Below are 19,945 nucleotides of genomic sequence, written 5' to 3' on the forward strand. Positions count from 1 at the left end.
TTCACCCTCCGGATAGCGATACACTCCTGCAACCAATCTGCAACAGTAGCGCTAAAGACCTGTGCGTTACCATTGTTGCTGGTTCTTCAAAGTCCCTCCCCCTGGCTCTCTCCTCCAAACTTCCGGCGAAGCGATCGCCATTTTTTTTTCTCCGAGCGGGCGGGGATAAACGCACCAGCGAGCCTCTTTCTGTTTAGAGGCTTCCCTGGCTTCAGTCCTTCACCTTTAGTCACTAAGCACAAACCACTGAAAAGCCCGTTTGCTGAAATAAAGTCCCTTTATTTTTTACAAATAAATTCAGCCGAAAATCGGGCCCGTGAGAGGGGGGGGGATTTTTTTTTTATCACTCGAGGCAGCGTGCAAACGATCATACAATCAAACGACAGCTCACATTAGGCAGCTGGATGGGTCTCTCCGTAGCAACGAATCTACCTAGATTCGTTGCTATGGGTCTGTTTTTTTTTTTTTTAAAAACCTTTCTTAAAGGGAAAGGGCTGTTTGGGAGCATGCTAACGGCTGCCCATTGGCTGCTTGACGGCCAGGGGCGGGACGAGCTTGGCAATAGCGCTTCCTTTCTAGCGATTTCTGCCGAGACCGGAAGCCTGTGGGAAACGCTAAAAAACGCAACTGATTCCACTACAAAGGCAGGTATGCATAACGACGAATTCCACTATTTTAAATGGCGATTTTTCATTCCGCAAACAATTTGCAACAAAGATCCCCGTGCGAAAAGGCCCTGAATCTGCTCTCAGGGCCTTTTCACATCAAAGTTTCTGAGTCTATCCCAGGGCCTTAGAACCAGGCGTGTGTTATTCTCCTCTCTTCCATTTTATCCTCACAATAATTCCGAGGGCTAGATTAGAATGTGAGACTGTGACTCACTCAGGTTCACTGAGTAGAGGGGATTAAAACCTGGGTCTCCTAGATCTTAGTCTGCCACTCTGAGCGCTCTACCACATTGGCTCTGTTGGCTTATGAAACCAACAAATAGGTTTTTGAAAAGAAGGTAGCTCTTTCCCTCCCACTGCCCCACCCAAGGAAATCAGGCAACTATTCCGCACCTGCACATTTATAACTTTATTGGTCTGGGCATTATACACAAGGTTGTCATATCGTACATAGGTAACAAGAGTTACACAGCTAAAGGAGAAAGATGATGCAAGCCAGCTGCACCATGGAATGAACATACACAACTGCAATAAACAAATGTGCACGTGTGCCCACGCAAACACAGACACACACACACAAACACACATTAGGAAGCACAGCAACCAATTGTAACATTCACATCAAAGCACTGGCAGGAGATGAGGGCAAGATCGTACACTAGTCACTTAGGCCTGTGGGGAGGACAACCACATTTTAGAGCTGAGAAACAGACAATTCCTAGCATCTCTTGCAAAGTCACAGAGGTGCAAAGTTCAGGCTGCATGGTGCACCCATGTTTCATGCTGGTCCTTCAGGCTGCATCTGACCAGCCAAGGTACTTCCTCAGCCAGTGATTTTGTGGATGTGGATGGCATTCTCCTCCTGTGAATTACTGTGGCAGAGGCAGGATAAAAATATTTAGCTTTTTTGTGTTGTATGGAGAAGATATGATTGGAGTCAAATATATTCTGTGGATCTAGCCCAGGTCAGATGGAATCCCTTGTATTTTTTCACCATTCATATCAATTAACTTTTATAATTGATTGCAGTTTTTATAGATGTATTATTTATATGGGTCAATTGACCAAATAAACATACTGATTGATTGATTGATTGAATCCCTTGCCTTCTTCAGAACCTTCTTTCTGGCCCAAGATATTTGGAATAATCTTTGGGCTCTGATGGTTGTGGAGGGTGGGAAAGAGTTTCATTTCTCAAATTTTCAGGTGGATCCCTGTGTTGATCTGAAGCAAAAGAACAAAGTTTGAGTCCAGTGGTACCTTTAAGACCAACACATTTTAATTCTGGGTATAAGCTTTTATATGCACACTTCTGCAGATACATATATCTGAAGAAGTGTGCATGCACATGAAAGCTTATACCCAGAATTAAGCCTTGTTAGTCTTAAAGATGCTAGTGGACTCAAACTTTGTTCTGAGAGCTGTTCAAGATCCAGGTGCATTTGGCTATCTTAACTGGAGGGGCTGATCCAGTGACTGACAGCACACTGAAAGCCAGACTTCAAGTGCTGAAGTGATAGTTGGAAGTGATAGTTTGGGTAGAAAGGGGAGAAATCTTCTAGGGAGAGAAGAAGAAACCTGCTCAGTTAAAAAGGGGGTAATTATTTAAGGATTTCCTTGGACCAGTATGGAAAGAAGCCAGCTTCTGGCAATCTGTTCATGAGGCTCAAGGCAAGATGAGCTGTGTAGCTTTCAGAATAGCAAAGGAGAAGCTGGTTGGATCTGAACTGCAGGGCACAATTCGCCCACCCCAAGATGTAACATTTTGAAATTCATCTCTGCAAACTCATAGACTTTTTTTGGCTGGAAACTCATCCTATATCAAATGAACCCATCAGAAGTAGAAGCAACACCTTTGTGGATATGATGAAGAATGAAATTTTATACTTCACTTCCCAAAAAGGCTTTGAAACTGAGACCATCTGCATCATCATTATTAGAAGTTCCTAAGCACCTTTGGAATGGAACCAGTCTTTTGTAAGGTCTTGGGGTGCTTTCAAATTTTGAATGCTTTGTTACTACTCATGTAGGTCATTATTGTTCCCATTTTACAGACCAGAAACAGCTGCTTCCACTTTTTGTGCTGAATCACTGGCCTATGACGCATAGGTGTTTCCTTTTGCTTGCATTGTGCATGTCTGTTGGGATTTCATTGTTGTGCTTCGTGGATTTTCCTTCCTTTAGCACTCAGTTGGCTTTCTGGTCCCTGTTTCCTTAGGCTTTCTGAGAGAGCTTCTGTAGCACTTTACCCCTTGCTTTGCTTCCAAGCTGAAAGTAATTCAAAAGAATATAGATTCTCTTGGAACCCCCTCCCTTTATCATCCCTTGGTCACTCTCTGCCCACATCAAGGTCATTTCACCCACTCTGCATCTTCCATGACCCTCCTCCTTTCATCTGTGTACAAACTCCCTCATTTTTTAATTTTTAATGAGACCAATAATATGAGACTATCACTAATCTCAGATCACTTAATTAAAAATAATTAAAAATAAAATAAAATGATGGAGGAACATTTAAAAGGAGCTGCACAAGGTTTAGAGATGAGATAGAAAGATAGAGACTAAAGTTTTGTAAATATTTTTCTGATGAATGCTGTAATGAACAAAGTGGGGGAGGAACTATTTTGGCAGTCTCTGGAAGCTTAACATTGAAATAACTGCTGAGCCACATGGACCTTCTGTAAACCACTGAAGAATGGCTTGGGACTGATGCATTTGGAGAAACAGTGCCATTTCTACAGGACAGGTTCTTACAACCAATGAGCAGGATCAAATTAGAGAATCCCAAAGAGAAAACCATGCAAATTTGTGAGGAAGGGCAGGAAATGAACATTCTATGCAACTGTACCAGGGCATTGGTGAAAATCCCATTTTTCCCCAATTTAGTAGCACAAGACTAAAAAGCTCTCCAGATCTTCTGCCAGAAGACCTTCTCCCCAATACTCACTGCATCCCTATGCAAAGAGTGGTCGTTACAGCTGATTTTACACAGTCATACGTGCACACATATACATTACCAACTCTCATAGCTTGCAATGCCAGTATCAGTGGGTTCTACCATGCATTCTGTACACTGGCCATATTATGAGATTGCAGGACTCTTCCCCAGTTTTCACCATGGCTGACAACACAGCCTAGTGCAGGCTTTTTCAACCAGGGTTTTGTGGAACCCTGGTGTTTCTTGCTGGCCCTGGAAGGGTTTCCTGAATGGGCGGGAGTTAATTGATTTGTAATATATCTTTTAAAAAATCTGTTAAACATTTATCAAGTGATTTGACCTTAGATGGTCATGTCAACCCCCCTCCCAAAATGTCCAATGATGGGCCTAGAAGGGGTGGGAAGGGGAGGGGCCCCAGGTGGGTGTGCCCACAGCTATGCTTCCCAACCATATTCTGCATGATTGCAACACTACTGGGGTTTCTTGAAGCCTGAAGAATGTTTCAGAGAGTTCTCAATGATAAACAGGTTGAGAAAGGCTGCCCTAGTGCTTCCCAATATGGAAAACAGGGCTTTGCAGCTGGTGGTTAATTTAAAAAAAAGTCTTGTCAAGTTCAACAAAGGGTTCTCCCCCTTTGCTCCTGTTTCTTTCTGTTCCCTTTCATTCAACAGACTAAAACTAAAACGCATGCGTGAAACTTGAACTTGATTTAAAGGGAAAGTGATTGCTGGGTGTTACTGTGCAGCTGCGATATGGCACTTGTGTGTGTGTTTTTTTCACAAAAAAACTTTGGACCCCACCCTTTACACATCACAAGAGATGTTCCACCCTCATTTTAAAGAGTTCGTGGTTTCAGAATAAATACACTTGAGGAAAAATAATGATGTGTAAGACGGGCACTGAATCCACAATCAAGATTAAAGACTTACTCCTCTGAAAATCTGTAGTAAATTGTGCATGCACAATGGGCCATTGTTCTTCCATATCCCGGGGCCAAGTGGAATCAAAACAGGAATCCTGAAATGCTTGTCCGGATGGGCAAGATCATATTGTGATGCTTAAGTGGAAGTAAAGACTGAAAACCAAAATTGTTCCTTTGTTCTCCATGCAATTAGTCACCACTTTCTTGAATAAACTGTTAATTATCTGGGGGAGGGGATTAAATACTGCATTTATCCTTGCAGGCAAAGTCACTGCTCATCAATTTTATTACTCTGTCGTTGTTATAGTGCAATAATGAACTTAGAACTGAAAATAATGAGAGTGGCTTGACTACAAAGTGAAAAGTAGTATTTATGAATTGATGATTAATACTGAATATTGTGGCTGGACCAGCCAGGCACTCAGTGGGAATTAACTGATTAATCTGGAAGCAGCTACAAAAATAGTCAGTAGACTCAGGAAGCTTCAGTAACACTTTGTCTATCTTTGGCTGGATGCCTAGCTTTGCCATTGCTTTCATATTTATTGTCCCAGACCAAATCTGAAAAAAACAAACATGGAAATGCAATACAGAAAATGCTGGAAGGTAACAGGCTAATAACAGAAGAAAGAGCCTATCCTAGGCTATAATAAACATTTAAACAATTTACCAATAAATGTAAATAGAAATGTCATCTCTTCTTTTAATAGAACAACCAAAACGGCCTCCAGATTTAAACCGTTTTCAAAGATATTTTCATCAGTGGATGTTCCCACAGGGGAACAGTCTTTCAACTAAAACTTCCCCATACCTGTGAGCTAAAGGCCAATATATATATTGTTTAAATTCTGTCAAGAAGAATAGATCCTAGTGAAGGACTTCACCAGCAAACACTAAGTTGGAAAAACAACCACTGATAACAACCACTGATGAAAATACCTTTGAAAATGGTTTAAATCGGGAGGCCGTTTTGGTTGTTCTATTAAAAGAAGAGATAAGACATTTCTATTTACATTTATTGTTAAATTGTTTAAATGTTTATTATAGCCTAGGATAGGTTCTTTCTTCTGTTATTATACTCATTTTGAACTGTCCTCTTTTCGTGGTGTCCTCTTAATCTTAGGAAGGTAACAGGTTGGCAACGCCATCATCTGGATTCTCTGTTAAAACTGAGCGAGTGAATCATGGTAACACCAGCCTAAAGGCTAGTCTAGAAGTAGTCTTGAAGAGGCAAAGCTCAGATTTTCACCAAATGCAAAATAGTTTCTGGAGTGTACAATCTGGTTTTCACAAACTTTCTAAATACAAAATAAAAGGAGCAATCAATCCACTCCTCCCTTTTCCAGCATTGATACTCTTCATTTCTGGTACACCTAAGAGGAGGCCTCTTCATTTCTGGTACACTTACCAGGGCAAAATCTGCTTAGGAAAACATGAAGCTGCCTTCTTCAGACCCTTGATCCACTGTGCCTGGTACAGTCTCCTCTGAATGACAGCCAATCTCAGGCAAACCTTCTAATCTGAGATCATTTGGTCAAGGCGTGAACCAGGGACCTTTAGCAAGCAAGGCTGATGCTCCACCATGTAGATGCAGCCCCTGCCTAACTGGTCTATGCTTTATGCATTCCTTGGAGAGCAAAACAAGGTGGCAAGCAGAAAGCGAACTTGCTCATAGTAAGGATGCCAGCTTTTACTGGCTCGTCTCTTCTCTTGTGCCTGTAGTAGCAGCTTAGCATAAAGTTATCTCCAGCATCGTGAGAAGCATTGTGTGATAAAGTTCTGCACTGAAGGCACAGGAGCAGGGCCAGGAAGAAAAGGTGGCAACCTTTTATGCATACGTTCACAGATGCTTAACTTTGACTCTAAAACATTTGTGTAAGATTTCCCTGCCCGAGGACAGTGGGAGCAAACAGGACCTCAGAAGACGGTCTGGGGCAGAGCCAGCCTTGGCTGTCTTGCAGGAAGGAGCCATAAGGATGAAGGTGCTTCAAACCAGGTGAGATAGCAGTGGCAGCTCTTGGCCCCTGACAATTCCCCAATGCAGGAAGGAAGTTCAGTGCTCTAAATCCATGGCTGGAAGCAGGTCCTGGCTGTTCAATGGAGAAAGCATGAGGGCAGGCATCAGTAGGACTGCTGTTCTCACCACCTTCCATGGGGGATACGGAGGTGTCTGCAGCTGTTTCACTGCCCACACCTACCACCATCTCTTTGTGGGGCAAGCTCATGGTCCTGGAGGCCCAGGTGGTCCTGGCAACCCTGGTCTGCCTCGTAACCCAGGATCCCCTTTTGGCCCTGTTGGCCCAGTTGGGCCTGCTGGCCCTGGTTTGCCTGGGATTCCTGGACTTCCTGGTGGTCCTGCAAGTCCAGCTGGCCCAGGTGCACCGTCCGGCCCAGGAGGCCCCACATCACCCTTGGGGCCAGGCTGCCCTTTGGTCCCAGACTGTCCGAAGCTTCCCTTGCTGCCTTTGAATCCAGGGAGGCCTTTGGGGCCCACTGATCCTCTCTCGCCTTGTGCACCTTGTGAGCCTGCAGGGCCCCGGGCCCCCTGTGGCCCAGGTGGTCCCATACTCCCAGGGTCACCTTTGGGTCCTCTGCTTCCAAGAGGCCCCTTTCCACCAAGCTCTCCTCTGAATCCTCTGGGGCCTGGGGGTCCCGGAACACCTATGGAGGAAAAAGAGCACTGATGAGAAGAAGAACTAGGGAAGAAAAAGAGCAATGTGTGGGGATCTCTCTAGTTTTGGATTGCCAGTTTTGGCGTTTTAAGAAAGAGAACTTTTAAGAGTTTTTATTGTTCAGTCATATTATTGGACCTTTTCTTCATCCTTCACTTTGTTGGCCTGACTGGACTTGTTGGACCACCTGGAGGTTGGTAACCCTAATCTGCACATCTGGCTGGCCTATACAGCTGTACGCTCTTCCTCCCTGGTACACTCATGGCCCAGAATGCTCTGCTCATATCCTTGAACCATTTCTGGATGCAGGTGATCACTTCTAATTCTTAGTAGTAGTAGAAGAAGAGTTGGTTCTTATATGCTGCTTTTCTCTACTAGAAGGAGTCTCAAAGCAGCTTACAATCGCCTTCCCTTCCTCTCCCCTGTGAGGTAGAAGAAGAAGAAGAAGAAAGAGTTGGTTCTTATATGCCACTTTTTTCTACCCGAAGGAGTCTCAAAGCGGCTTACAATCACCTTCCCTTCCCTCTCCTCACAACAGAGGCCCTGTGAGGAAGAAGAAGAGCTGGTTCTTAAATGCTGCTTTCCTCTACCAGAAGGAGTCTCAAAGCAGCTTCCAAGCACAGCAGACCTCCTGAAAAGTAGGTGCAGCTGATAGGACTGCTCGGTCAGAACAGCTGAATCAGTGCTGTGGTGAGCCCAAGGTCACCCAACTGGCTGCACGTTGGGAAGTGTGGAATCACACTCAGCTCGCCAGATTAGAAGTCCATGTTCCTTAACCACTACACTAAGCTGGCATTGCCAATTCACTTGAGGACCAGAAGCTTAGCCTCTGTGGTGGTGGAAAGTGCCGTAAAGTTACAGCCAACTTATGTTCACCCTGTAGGGGTACCCAAGACAAGAGATATCTGCCATTGGCAGCCAAACCCCTGTACTTCCTTGCTGGTCTCCCATTCAAGTACAAATCAGGGATGACCCTGCCAAAGTCTGATGAGATCAGGCTAGCCTGGGATATTCAGGTTAGGGCGTTTAGCCTGTACATTTGCAGATAAACATTTACACCCCCCCCCCCACACACACACACTGCCATAAGTTTCCATCATGTTCTGCAAAAGCCGCCCTGAATTTCCCACTGTGTTAATTCAGTCACCCTGGAGAAGCTAAGAGCACCTAGCTTTTGTTTTTGAAGGAGAACCCATTCTCCATTCTCCGGCTTTTGTGCAAATCTTCGAAAACAAATTTTATCTGGCCACTTGGATGGGAGAGACCAGGGACTGGGTGTGCTCAGCCCCCCAGACAGTTGGATAAACAGCAGCCAGGCTGTTTCCAGCTTGAGCTGTCTGGCTCCACTCAAAGGAAACCTCCAGGTGTTTTTAACCTGCCAGCCAGCCTTTTGAAACCCCTGTGCCCGTCAGACTGGGGGATGCAGTCATCTGTTTACTCAAGCCGTTCTGCCAGCCCATGCCAAGCCAAGCCAGACGGGAGGCGGTACCCACTTACGGCCCTAGCCTATGCCAGCCTGCTGGTAGCTGTATATTGTGCTCTTTTTTTCCACAGTTAAAAAAAATCCATCCCAGAGCTCAGAAACAGGAAGGACAAACCAATCTGTCTGGTTTGCAGAGGCTGATGCTGCAGTAGGTGGATCAAAGAATCACAGAATCATAGAGTTGGAAGGGGCCATACAGGCCATCTAGTCCAACCCCCTGCTCAACGCAGGATTAGCCCTAAGCATCCTAAAGCATCCAAGAAAAGTGTGTATCCAACCTTTGCTTGAAGACTGCCAGTGAGGGGGAGCTCACCACCTCCTTAGGCAGCCTATTCCACGGCTGAACAACTCTGACTGTGAACATTTTTTTCCTGATATCTAGCCTATATCGTTGTACTTGTAGTTTAAACCCATCTCTGCACGTCCTCTCCTCTGCAGCCAACAGAAACAGCATCCTGCCCTCCTCCAAGTGACAACCTTTCAAATACTTAAAGAGGGCTATCATGTCCCCTCTCAATCTCCTTTTAAAATTTAATATATTTTTACCCCACCCTTTCCGAAAAGGCTCTGGGTGGGTCATAACATATGAAAACAGACATTTATAAATGCTACTAAAAATTAGAATACGCAAATAATTAAATTGAAATCAATTAAACACTTTCTCTAAAATTATAAAAACTGCTGTGCTGGATGTTACATCCTTATGGTAAGAGGTGGGCTATATGAGAGAGTTCATTTCTCAGGTGGGAATTAACCAGATGGACTTAGGCAGGGTGGTTAGTCAGATTTTTTTTCAGATTCAGATACCTTTATTGGCATAAGATTTGATTTACATAAAACAAAATTTAAAACAGAAACCAATTCCGGACATAGACATATGGACAACAGTAATAAGGCCTTATGCCGTATAGCCGATCTGCAGCAGAGACAGATTAGTTCTCGAGATAGTTGACAGGATTTTTGCAAGGTCCACTATCTGAGAAGGCTCCTTTACAGGGTGGTTAGCCAAAATGCTGATCTTACTCTACTCCAGGCCTCAACCACTGGCCTGGCAACTTCACCACACTGGTACTCAAAGAGTAGGCTTTTTCCCTATAAAAGAATGTGCTTCTTCATCCAATGCACAACTAATTTATGAATCTCACTGCCACATGAGAGGCAGCGTGGTGTAGCAGAAGACTCTCTTGGGCCAGTCACAATTCTCTCTCGCACAGAAAGGTGGAGGAAAATGACCTGCCCCTTTAAGAAAGGCTGAAAACCAGCTGCTCAAGCTTTGCTTGAAATTGAGATAAATAACCTCACCTGGCAAACTAGAGCCTAGTTAAAAGGACAGATCTGTTTCTAACCTTAGGCTTGGCAAACGGCAGCTCTATGGACAGTTTTGAAGTTGCCAACAATACTGGATGAAAAAGTCCTGTACCCTTAAGAGACGTTTAATAGGCCATTATTTACCAGACTTGGTTGTAGTGGTTAGGAGTATGGACTTCTGGGTTTGATTCCCCACTCCCCCACATGCAGCCAGCTGGGTGACCTTGGGCTCCCCACAGCACTGATAAAGCTGTTCTGACCAAGAAGTGATATCAGGGCTCTCTCAGCCTCACCCACCTCACAGGGTGTCTGTTGTGGGGAAGGTGATTGTAAGCCGCTTTGAGACTCCTTCGGGTAGACAAAAACAGCATATAAGAACCAAGGCCCATTCCGCACAGGTTTATTGTAGCAGGAGTGTGGCAAATAGTAATCGCTACTGAAATGCAGTTATGCACAACATCGTACACAATCTGCCACACTCTTGAAACCGATCAGCAAAAAGCGCTTCATTGTAGCGCTTCCAGGGAAATCCCAAAAAGTGGATTCACCCTCTGGAAAGCGCTACACTCTTGCAACCAATCTGCAACACTAGCAAAAAAGTTCTGTACGTTACCATTGTTGCGGTTTCAGCAAAGTCCCTCCCCCTGGCTCTCTCCTCTGATCTTCCAGCGAAGCGGTCGCCATTTTTTTTTTCTCAGAGTGAGCGGAGGGCAACGAACCAGCGGGCCTTCATTCACCCAGCGAGGCTTCTCCGGCTTCAGTCCCTCCACAGAGCTGCTTTAAAGCTCACCTCTCGTCACCAAGCACAATACAGCCCGTTTTCAAGTTCCCTTTATTTCCGCCCGAAAATCGCGCCCATGCACGGGGGGGGGGATTTCACTCGGGTGAGCGTGGCAGCGATGAATCGCCAGCTCATACACCACCTGCCAGCTAGATGGGTCTCTCCGTTGCAACGAATCAACGCAGGTTCATTGCAACTTGTGTTTTTTTTTTAAAACCTGTCTTAAAGGGAAAAGGAGTTTTCGGGAGCATGATAACGGCCATCCATTGGCTGTTCGTTTGATTGACGGCCAGGGGCGGGACAAAGCACAGAAAAAATCGCTTCCTGGCTAGCGATTTTTGGCAAGACCGAAAACCTGTGGGAAACAATTGCACTACAAAGGCAGGTATGCATAACGCCGAATTCCACTATTTTAAATTTTGGAATTGCTTACTCTAAACAATTGGCCACATTGATTCTTGTGCGGAATGGGCCCAACTCTTCCTCTTCTTCTACCTCACATAGTGTCTGTTGTGGGGAGAGGAAAGGGAAGGTAAATGTAAGCTGCTTTGAGACTCCTTTGGGTAGAGGAAAGTGGCATATAAGAACCCATCTTTATTTCCATGCCATGAAAAGCTTCAACTGCACAGGTTTCTACACATTAAGCCTCTCTTAATGGGCCAGGAGAGTTGGAAGGCGACATGATACAAACCAATTTCAGAAGATCTTAGAAGAGTGGTTCTCAACCTTCTTAATGCTGTGACTCTTTAGTACAGTTCCTCATGTTGTGGTGACCCCCAACCATAAAATTATGCAAGTGTTCTTTCTCAGAAATTAAACCAAAACTGACCAATGGCGTGAAGATCCATTGTTCATGCTTTTATATACATTTTTTCACTGGGGTTTCTCAGTTCACTTCTGCCTCTTGTCCCACCATGCCGATCTTGCTCTCTTCTGCTGTTCCAGATAGATGAACGCTCTATCTCAGTCTACCCTGCAAGGCTGTTGTGTGGATTAAATGAAAGAGGAGCAATATCGGCTGCTTTGGGACCCCCTTGGTGAGAAGGGCAGGGTACGAACCGAGTAATGAAAACCTATGATTTGGAAGAACAAAAATTGAATCCAGGGCCACCTTTAAGACCAACAAAGATTTATTCAAGGCATGAGCTTTCGTGTGCAGGCACTCTCCTTCATACAAAATTGATTTGGAGACATCAGTAAAGGGATGTGGGCTGGCAGGTGGCAGCAGAGCGCAGGCACCTGAAGGAGGAGCAGCAACAGTGGTGGTTCCCCCCCTCTCAAGCTGCTTGCCCTGCCGTGACCCCGTGAAAGGGTTGTTCGACCCCCAAAGGGGTCCTGGCCCCCAGGTTGAGAACCACAGTCTTAGAAGAAAAGCTGAGTTAGTGTGGAAGGCTCTGAAGGGGAAGGCAGTGGCCGAGCACCTCTGCTTGCCCTTGCCTTGAATGTCCCTTACTGGGGTCACCATGAGACGGCTGCCTCTTGACAGCACATCTATGTGTATATATAAAGGGACAGGACCTTTTTCTCCAGGTCTTTTGGCAGCCCTATGCAGTCCTCTTCCTTCATAATGTGTAGTAAAATTGCTGCCATGGTGATTTCCTTGGTGACCAAGAACAGAGACTTAAGGAGGGGGTTCCACGAGGTGATGTTTCAAGCAAGTGCCAAAACTGCCTTCCTTGTAAGCATGGCTGAAACGTTCACGCTTGTGGGAAGGGAAACCTTTCCATGCTGGGATTCTAAGCCCACCTTCTGACACACACTCCCCCAAGCAACAGCAGTTCTGGAATCCCAGTGTGGACCCCAGAACCAGTTCTGGAAATTCAGCACCGATCTCAGCCAAACATTCACTGCATGGCAGCAGTAGCGGCTGAACGCCTTGTGGGGTCTGGACGGGGAACCTCACATCGCACAATGGCATTGCTATGCCTGTTGTAGATTTTCACTCCCTGCTACTGCTTGCTCAGCTCTGTTCCCCACGTGCAAAGCATCTTCATGAAATACAAGCCCTGTTCCTGTCCCAGGAAGCAGATTTCGCAGCCAGAGGCTTGTCACTTGGCTGTTTCCAACTGAGTGTTTTACAACTGACGTTGCAATGCCAGTTCCGTCAAATGGAAACCAGCTGCTTCTATTCCTTCTCTAGAGGCTGCATTCGTGTGTGCAGAGACTCGTCCACTGGGCATCAGGCTTCACTTGGGTCCGCGTTCCAGGAATGGACTGCCCGCAAGGAAGGTTGTGTTTGAGTGATGACATGGAATTACACTACAAACCTTGGAAGGCTGGAAGCCCACCACATGTTCCCCAAACCCTACAAATTCCTCCTTAGTCATTTGGGGCCCAAAGGACCATCTTTTGCCATGCTTCCTTGCCTGTACACAACTGATCACACAAATGGACCAATAGAGGCCCTTCTGATCCACATACCACCCCCCCCCCCAACAATAGCTTGCGGGTTGGATAAAAGCCCTGGGTGGGCCAGTTCCAGCCCCAGGCGCCGTATGGTTGGCATTTCTGCTGCAGAACCTAAGCTAGCCTTTCTCTCTCCGCTATGAGCCTGAGATGAGGCAGAACTGCTGCATGTTCCAGATCAGGGCAGATGAATGCAGACTTCTAGCTCTTTGCCATGCATTAATGAGCCCCAGCTGTCTCAAGAGAAGCCTAATCGAACATGCTAACTTGTATATATCCCGTTTGGGATTTCCTTCAGCAAAGCAAGAATGTTACCTATTTGGTTCCTGTTTATATTTTCTCTTGGTTTCCATTCCCTGCTTTTCCCTGGTGGATTTGTGGATTAGTTTGTATTGTGCATGTGTGCTATATGATTTTAATAAGTCATGTAATACAATTGCATGCTGTTTATACATATGATGCGCATAAATCTTTTTTAACGATGTGCAGATAAATCTGAATAAAATGCATGCAATATATGGGGGAAACATGGTGTAAAGGGGGAGCGGGTGCTGCTACTCAGGGGCACACCTGTTCTGTTGCGGTAGCAAGCAGCGTGACTGGTGGGGTGCGGATGTCAACCGCCAAGTGGACACTGGAGATTTCCTGGAATCAGAATTGGTCTTCAAACTTCTTTGATGACGTATTTATGTGTTGCCCCCCAAGATATTCTTTCACACCGTTATCTGCTACTTTGGACTGGGGAATCAGTAATGAAAGCAGATAATATTAAAAAATAAAATCTATGGAGGCTGATAATCTTGTTCCTCAGTGGAACAGGTTTCCTCAGGAGGTGGTGGGTTCTCCTTCTTTGTAAGTTTTTAAGCAGAGGCTAGATAGCCATCTGCAGAAATGCTGATTTATGAACTTCGGTAGATTGTGGGTAGGAGGACAGGAAGGGATGTGTCTGTATTTTGCTTTTGTGGCCCTTCCTTGCATGCCCAGGGAAATGCCACTTTGGGGTCGGGAGGCAAATTTCCTCCAGACCAGACAGGCCAGGGATTCTGGTTTCTTTTTTTTGTGTGGGAGGGCATCATCTGGGCAGGGAATTGGGGTCATTGTGAGTGAGCAGGTAGTTGTGAGTTCCCTGTGCAGTGGGTTGGACTAGACCAGGGGTAGTCAAACTGCGGCCCTCCAGATGTTCATGGACTACAATTCCCACAAATTGTAGTCCATGGACATCTGGAGGACCGCAGTTTGACTACCCCTGGACTAGACCCTGGAGGTTCCTCCCAACTCTATGATTCTATGTTGTTCAGACTACCGAGGAGTGTCCAGAAAGCCAGGATTGGACAAAATAAGCCTGTGGAAGAGCAGGGGTTATTCCTGAAGCCTGTTACTCATTTAGTTCTTAGGTTCTGAAGCCCAAAGAAACCAGCTCTGGAGCAATAATCCAAAACCAAACAGAAAAACAACCCCAATCTATCAGTCCCCAAGATCCCCATGACAATCTGTAACAACGCCAAGGAAAAGGCTGCTGTCTGGAAACCAGGCCCGATCCCAAGTCTGAACCTGGTCTGGGGGCCTTACAAGTGCCTAGTGAGGGAGGGAAGTCACTCAAAAGCCACATCGGGGTCCAAGTAAATTGGGGTTTCAGGATCATAGGCAGGTGCCGTGGTGCCCACTAACACCTTTCCTGGTACCAGCCAAGTATTTTTAGAATGGGGCAGGTGGGGGCTTTAATCCAGCAGGATTCTTGATTGGCCACTGGAGAACCAATTGGCTGGGCAGATCTTTTTAAAAGTTGTTCTTGACAGCAGCGGCCACCACAGCACGAGGACCTTCCCTGTGTGACTGGAGGTAAGCAGTGCAAAAGCAAGGCAGTATTTTAAAACAACATGTTCGTTCTGAAAGACATGCTGTTAAGCAGAGCTTCTGCCTGAAATGTTAAAGCGTTATACTAGAGTTGTGCATAACTTAACTCCTTGATCTTTTGTGGTTGGCTCTGCCTCCTCTGGAAGCCATTTTGTGGTTGTGCTCTCTACCGTGTGTCAAACTTGCCGAGGTGCCTGCAGGTTTAAAAGGATTGGGGGATCCCTGCTCTAGCCACTATGTCTTCCCTGGGTTGCTCAGTTGAACCAACATCAACCGAGGCATCTTCTTTCTACTAGGCACAAGGAATGACAGTTTAGAAACTGTGGCTCCAAAATCCCTCTAGGCTTGAAATCTCACTTTATCCCTGCTTCATTTCCCACCATGCTGTTCCTCACCTCGTAAGATGGTGACATTCCGAAGGATCTCTCCATGTCGGGTGTCGACCGTCTTCATCTCCTCCATGATCATCGAGAGGTTGCGGATGTCAAAGTCCAGCCGGGCACTGAGCAGACTGAAACGTTCCCGTAGGAGGTCCGTGGTGCTCAACATGAGGCTGACTGATTTGTTTAGGTAGTAGAGCTCCTCCGCATGTGTGTGGAAGCCCAGTGTGCAAGAGAGCCGCACATCATCCAGATACTTGAGCATGCTGTGGACGTGGCTGTCGGTGGCATTAATGTTGGTGAAGATAGTGTTGATTTCGATTTCATGGGACGTCATGCGGCCTTCCAAGGTTTCAAAGCGCTCAGCTGTCCGGTTCTGGGTGTATCGGGTATGGTACTGAAAGTCGTGCATGTTTTCCTCGTGGTCGTCCAGGAAGGAGGAGATGTTGTCCAGCTGTAACTGCAGATTCATCACCTGGAGGACCAGGTCGTGCATCCCTTCCGAATTCTGGCTGATCCTTTGTGAAGCGATACCCAGGCTGGTCTGGATGCTCTTAACCAGATCCCCGGTTTTGGCAGAGGTCGCTCGCAAGCCGCCAAAGATCCGGGTGTAGTTCTGCCACTCGGTCATGATCTTCTGCAGCGTCAGCGTCTCCTCATCCGTCTTCCTCTGGATGACGTGTATCCAGTTGGAGGTCTGCCCCACAGTGAAGTTCATCTGCTGCACGGCAGCCTCAATGTCAAACCGCTCCTGTGACAACTCCTTCAGTGAACTGCCCAGCTCAGAGGTGGCTGCCTGCCAACCTTGCACCTGGGCTAGGAAGAGACTCACACTCTGGTTGACCTGCTGAATGGCTAAAGAGCAACCATCCACATCACCAGTGATCTCTTTGTTGGTGGACGATAGCTTTTGGTGGGCTTGAGCTGTGCGATCGAGGAGCACGTCCTGGGCTAAGAGTTTCTTCTGGATCTCCTCCAGCTCCTCCTGCAGTTTGCTGATTTCTTGGCCCAGCTGGCCTGTGTCATGACAGAAGGAACAGTTGCCTGGAGAATTCTGATCTGGACACAGAAGAGTGGAGAGCATGGTTTAAGTGGTGGAAAGCATGGTTTAAAGGACTGCAGACACACAATGCAAGAACTATAATCATGGCCTGGAGCAGTGGATACGAAGTGCAGTTTCTTCTCTTTCTTTGAGGACAGCCAGAAGGCAGCTATCCACAGGAAGCTGGATTGAGCCCCCCATTTATAACCACCAGCATCACAGAGGGAACTGAATATGATGGAATTCCATGAATGCACATACAGCAGAGCATTCTGGGAATATCAGTTGTGTTTTGGTTTAGGATCGAGATTCTAATGGCAAGGTTAGGACTGAAATCATACACAGCTATCTATCACATTTTTCCCCATCCATCCCCATAGCCATAAACCATTTTACCCTTATAACAAAACCAAGAGGTGGATTTAGATTTCTGCATTCTCATTTCCCTCGCTTGTAAATTCTTGTTTCTTTGGGGTTTTACCCTTGTTCTGCATGTGTTTTTCACCCTCTAGTTGTCAATTCAATATCACACAGATTTATGTCTGGCATAAAAACATGCAATTTAAATCTACAGGGAGATATGTTGGACAGAAACCTATGGGATAGCAAACTGGCCACTAGAGGGAGCAAAACACACGTGGAAAAGGAATTTACCAGTGAGGAAAGTCCATGAGTGCAGAAAAGCCCAAACTGCTGGTTTTTATGCCTGGCATAAACTTGTGTTATGTTGATCATGGGATGGGGGGGGGAGGGGGGACGGGGATGGGACACATACCGAGAAACAGAATTTAAATCAAAGAAAACAAGAATGTGAAAAAACCCAGTGTAGGGCTCAAGAGCATCCAAGTGAACTGCATTATTTGAACTCCAGTCTCCCAAGTCCAACACTGTAACCCAAGCTTTCTAAGCCAGGGTTTTGTAAAACCCTGGGGTTTCTTGATGACCATGGAAGGGTTTTCTGAATAGGTAGGAGTTATCTTTTAATATATTTTTTCAATTTGTTGAAACTCTATCAGGTGATATGACCATATATGATCATGTCGACCTGCCCCCCCCCCCCAAATGACAGGCCTGGAGGGTTGGGAAGCAGAGTGTTCCTGGTTGGGTGTGTACACGGCTCTGCTTCCCAACCTTATTCTATATGATCATGCTACTTCTGGGGTTTCTCGAAGCCTCAAGCATGTTTCAGGAGTTTCTCAATGGTAAAGAAGTTGAGAAAGGCTATTCTAACCACTACACCAACTCTCTGACTGCCTTATACTGAGTTTGACCATTGACTTGTCCCCTGCAATACTATCGTCTCTGAATGGCAGCCTTTCTCCAAGGTCACATACACAAGGAAACTTCCCCTTGCCCTAACACCCCTTAGCTGCAGAGGCAAAGGATTGAATCTGGGACCAGAACAATCATAGCAAGGCCTTGTACCACTCAGCAATGGCTCCTTGCTTGATTCTGTCCCACACAGCCAGAAATATCTATTTAAACTAGCTTCCATCCTCCCCCCCCCAGCTTCAATGAGTCACACATGTGCTGATCATTTGCAGACGCTTGTAAATTTCATCCAACATTTGCTGACTGATGAAAAACTAACCACAGTTTGCTGATTGTCACAAATGATTTCACTCACACACAGAAAAGATGCTTTCATTTCTTGCCTAACAGCGAAACAGATGTTTTACACTTCACCCTGAAGGCTGTCTCAGAGAGGTCTTCTGGTTTGTTTCCCCTGTTACCAATACCTTGCAAAATCTGGCTAAATGTCAACCTTCGTGCCAAGCAAAGATCAGCAGATTTGCCCCAAGCGGTCAGCACAAAGGCTTTGAGCTGAAACTTCATTCATTCATTTATAATATTTTTTATCCTACTGATCTGGTCCAAGGAGGACTTAGGGAAATTGAAACATATATATAAAAATATAGGATATGATCTAAATTAAAATATTAAAAGCAGTAGAATAGTCAGAAGTAGACCATAAAGACCAGGATCGCTGAAAAACAGTGAGACTAAATAAATAGCCATGCATATTATTTTGGAAAACATCCTAGCAGCATTCTAAGAAACCTCTCAAAGAACATCAGTGTATTGAAACATGAGTTTTCAAAGTTTTGGAAAAGAAAAGTCTTCCAACAGGTCTGAAAATCCAGCAAAGAAAAAAGAAACTCCACAACTTGGAGTCTGTGGATCACTTTCTTTGGGGAAAGAGCTGTGAGAAAAGATTTTTCTAACAGTTAACACTGCCTTGTACACAGTCAAACTGCTGGCCCTTCTGGCTTAGTACTCTCTGTTTGTCAACACATGAAGCTGCGTTTGCACTAGCCCTCAGCAGATGGCACTAGGCAGGTTGAAATCACTGCATCTAGGGGCAGCAGAGGAAGAGCCTCTTGTGGCGCAGAGTGGTAAGGCAGCAGTCATGCAGTCTGAAAGCTCTGCCCATGAGGCTGGGAGTTCAATCCCAGCAGCTGGCTCAAGGTTGACTCAGCCTTCCATCCTTCCAAGGTCGGTAAAATGAGTACCCAGCTTGCTGGGGGTAAACGGTCATGACTGGGGAAGGCACTAGCAAACCACCCCGTTTTGAGTCTGCCATGAAAACGCTAGAGGGCGTCACCCCAAGCGTCAGACATGACTCGGTGCTTGCGCAGGTGCCTATCCATCCCCCCTGCATGACTGCAGACTTATGAGCATGGAGTCTATGTGCAAAGATAGGACAGAAATGGACATAGGACAGAAATCTACACATATAGACTATGTGCTCACAAGCTGGGATTCCCAAGGGAGGCAATGCACTGGTGTTCACTCCCTTTCAATATACATCCACTGAAAAGTCTGTTTTTACTGACTGCAGCTCACCAGGATCTCAGGTAGAAATCTTGCACATCGCTTGCTCTTGCTCCTTTATCTGGAGATGCCAAGGATTGAACTTGAGACCTTCTGCATGAGTAGTAGAAGTTCTAACACTCTGCCATGACTCCCCCTAACTCTGGTCTGTTGTAGAGAACAGTCACATAGAGAAAAGTCTTTCCCAAGAGCTGTTACTTGAGCTCCTATTAGGAGATGCACAGAACTGAACATGGGACCTTCTGCATACGAGGCATGGAACCAACCACTGAGCTACAGCCCTTGATGTTTGTGCTAATGAAGAGGAAATTGCTCCAGTTGTGTGCCAGACCACAGAACTCTAGTGTCTGGCCATAACATCTGCTTTGTGGAATGATATGAACTGGTCTCCTGGCGGGTGTCAAGCAATCGTAAGGTTTTTCTTGTTTGTCTGTAAGGAGGAGTTAGAGGAAGGCTTTGCATTGCGGAGGAAAATGTCCCTTAGCAGAACAGATCTCTGGGATCCAGTCAGTGACTCTGGAAAGCCCCCTCCCACTACCCATCCACCCATGCCCATCGGGGGTCCAGCCTGAGGGCAGGCAGCTAAGAAGTCTCCAGCCACAGAGCTGGTGAAGGGGACAGGCTTGGCCAGTCTCTGCATGGCTGGCTCCTTGCTT

At 46.0% G+C, this 19,945-nt stretch overlaps 1 protein-coding gene across 5 annotated transcripts in view; it reads right to left on the reverse strand.

Moving 5' to 3' along the window:
• Positions 1-1,062: 1,062 nt before the first annotated feature.
• Positions 1,063-19,945, reverse strand: part of SCARA3 (scavenger receptor class A member 3) — a 48,364-nt gene continuing 29,481 nt past the window's right edge. For all 5 annotated transcript variants that reach the window (XM_077330972.1, XM_077330936.1, XM_077330953.1 and 2 more), the window contains 2 exons: positions 15,428-16,471; positions 1,063-7,189 (listed from right to left, as the gene is read on the reverse strand). In XM_077330972.1, the coding sequence (XP_077187087.1) occupies positions 6,750-7,189; positions 15,428-16,471 (1,484 nt within the window). In that variant the 3' untranslated portion in view covers positions 1,063-6,749. The remainder of the gene's footprint in view (positions 7,190-15,427; positions 16,472-19,945) is intronic.

This window comes from Paroedura picta, chromosome 1 (genome assembly GCF_049243985.1).
Source record: "Paroedura picta isolate Pp20150507F chromosome 1, Ppicta_v3.0, whole genome shotgun sequence".
NCBI classification, from domain to species: domain Eukaryota; kingdom Metazoa; phylum Chordata; class Lepidosauria; order Squamata; family Gekkonidae; genus Paroedura; species Paroedura picta.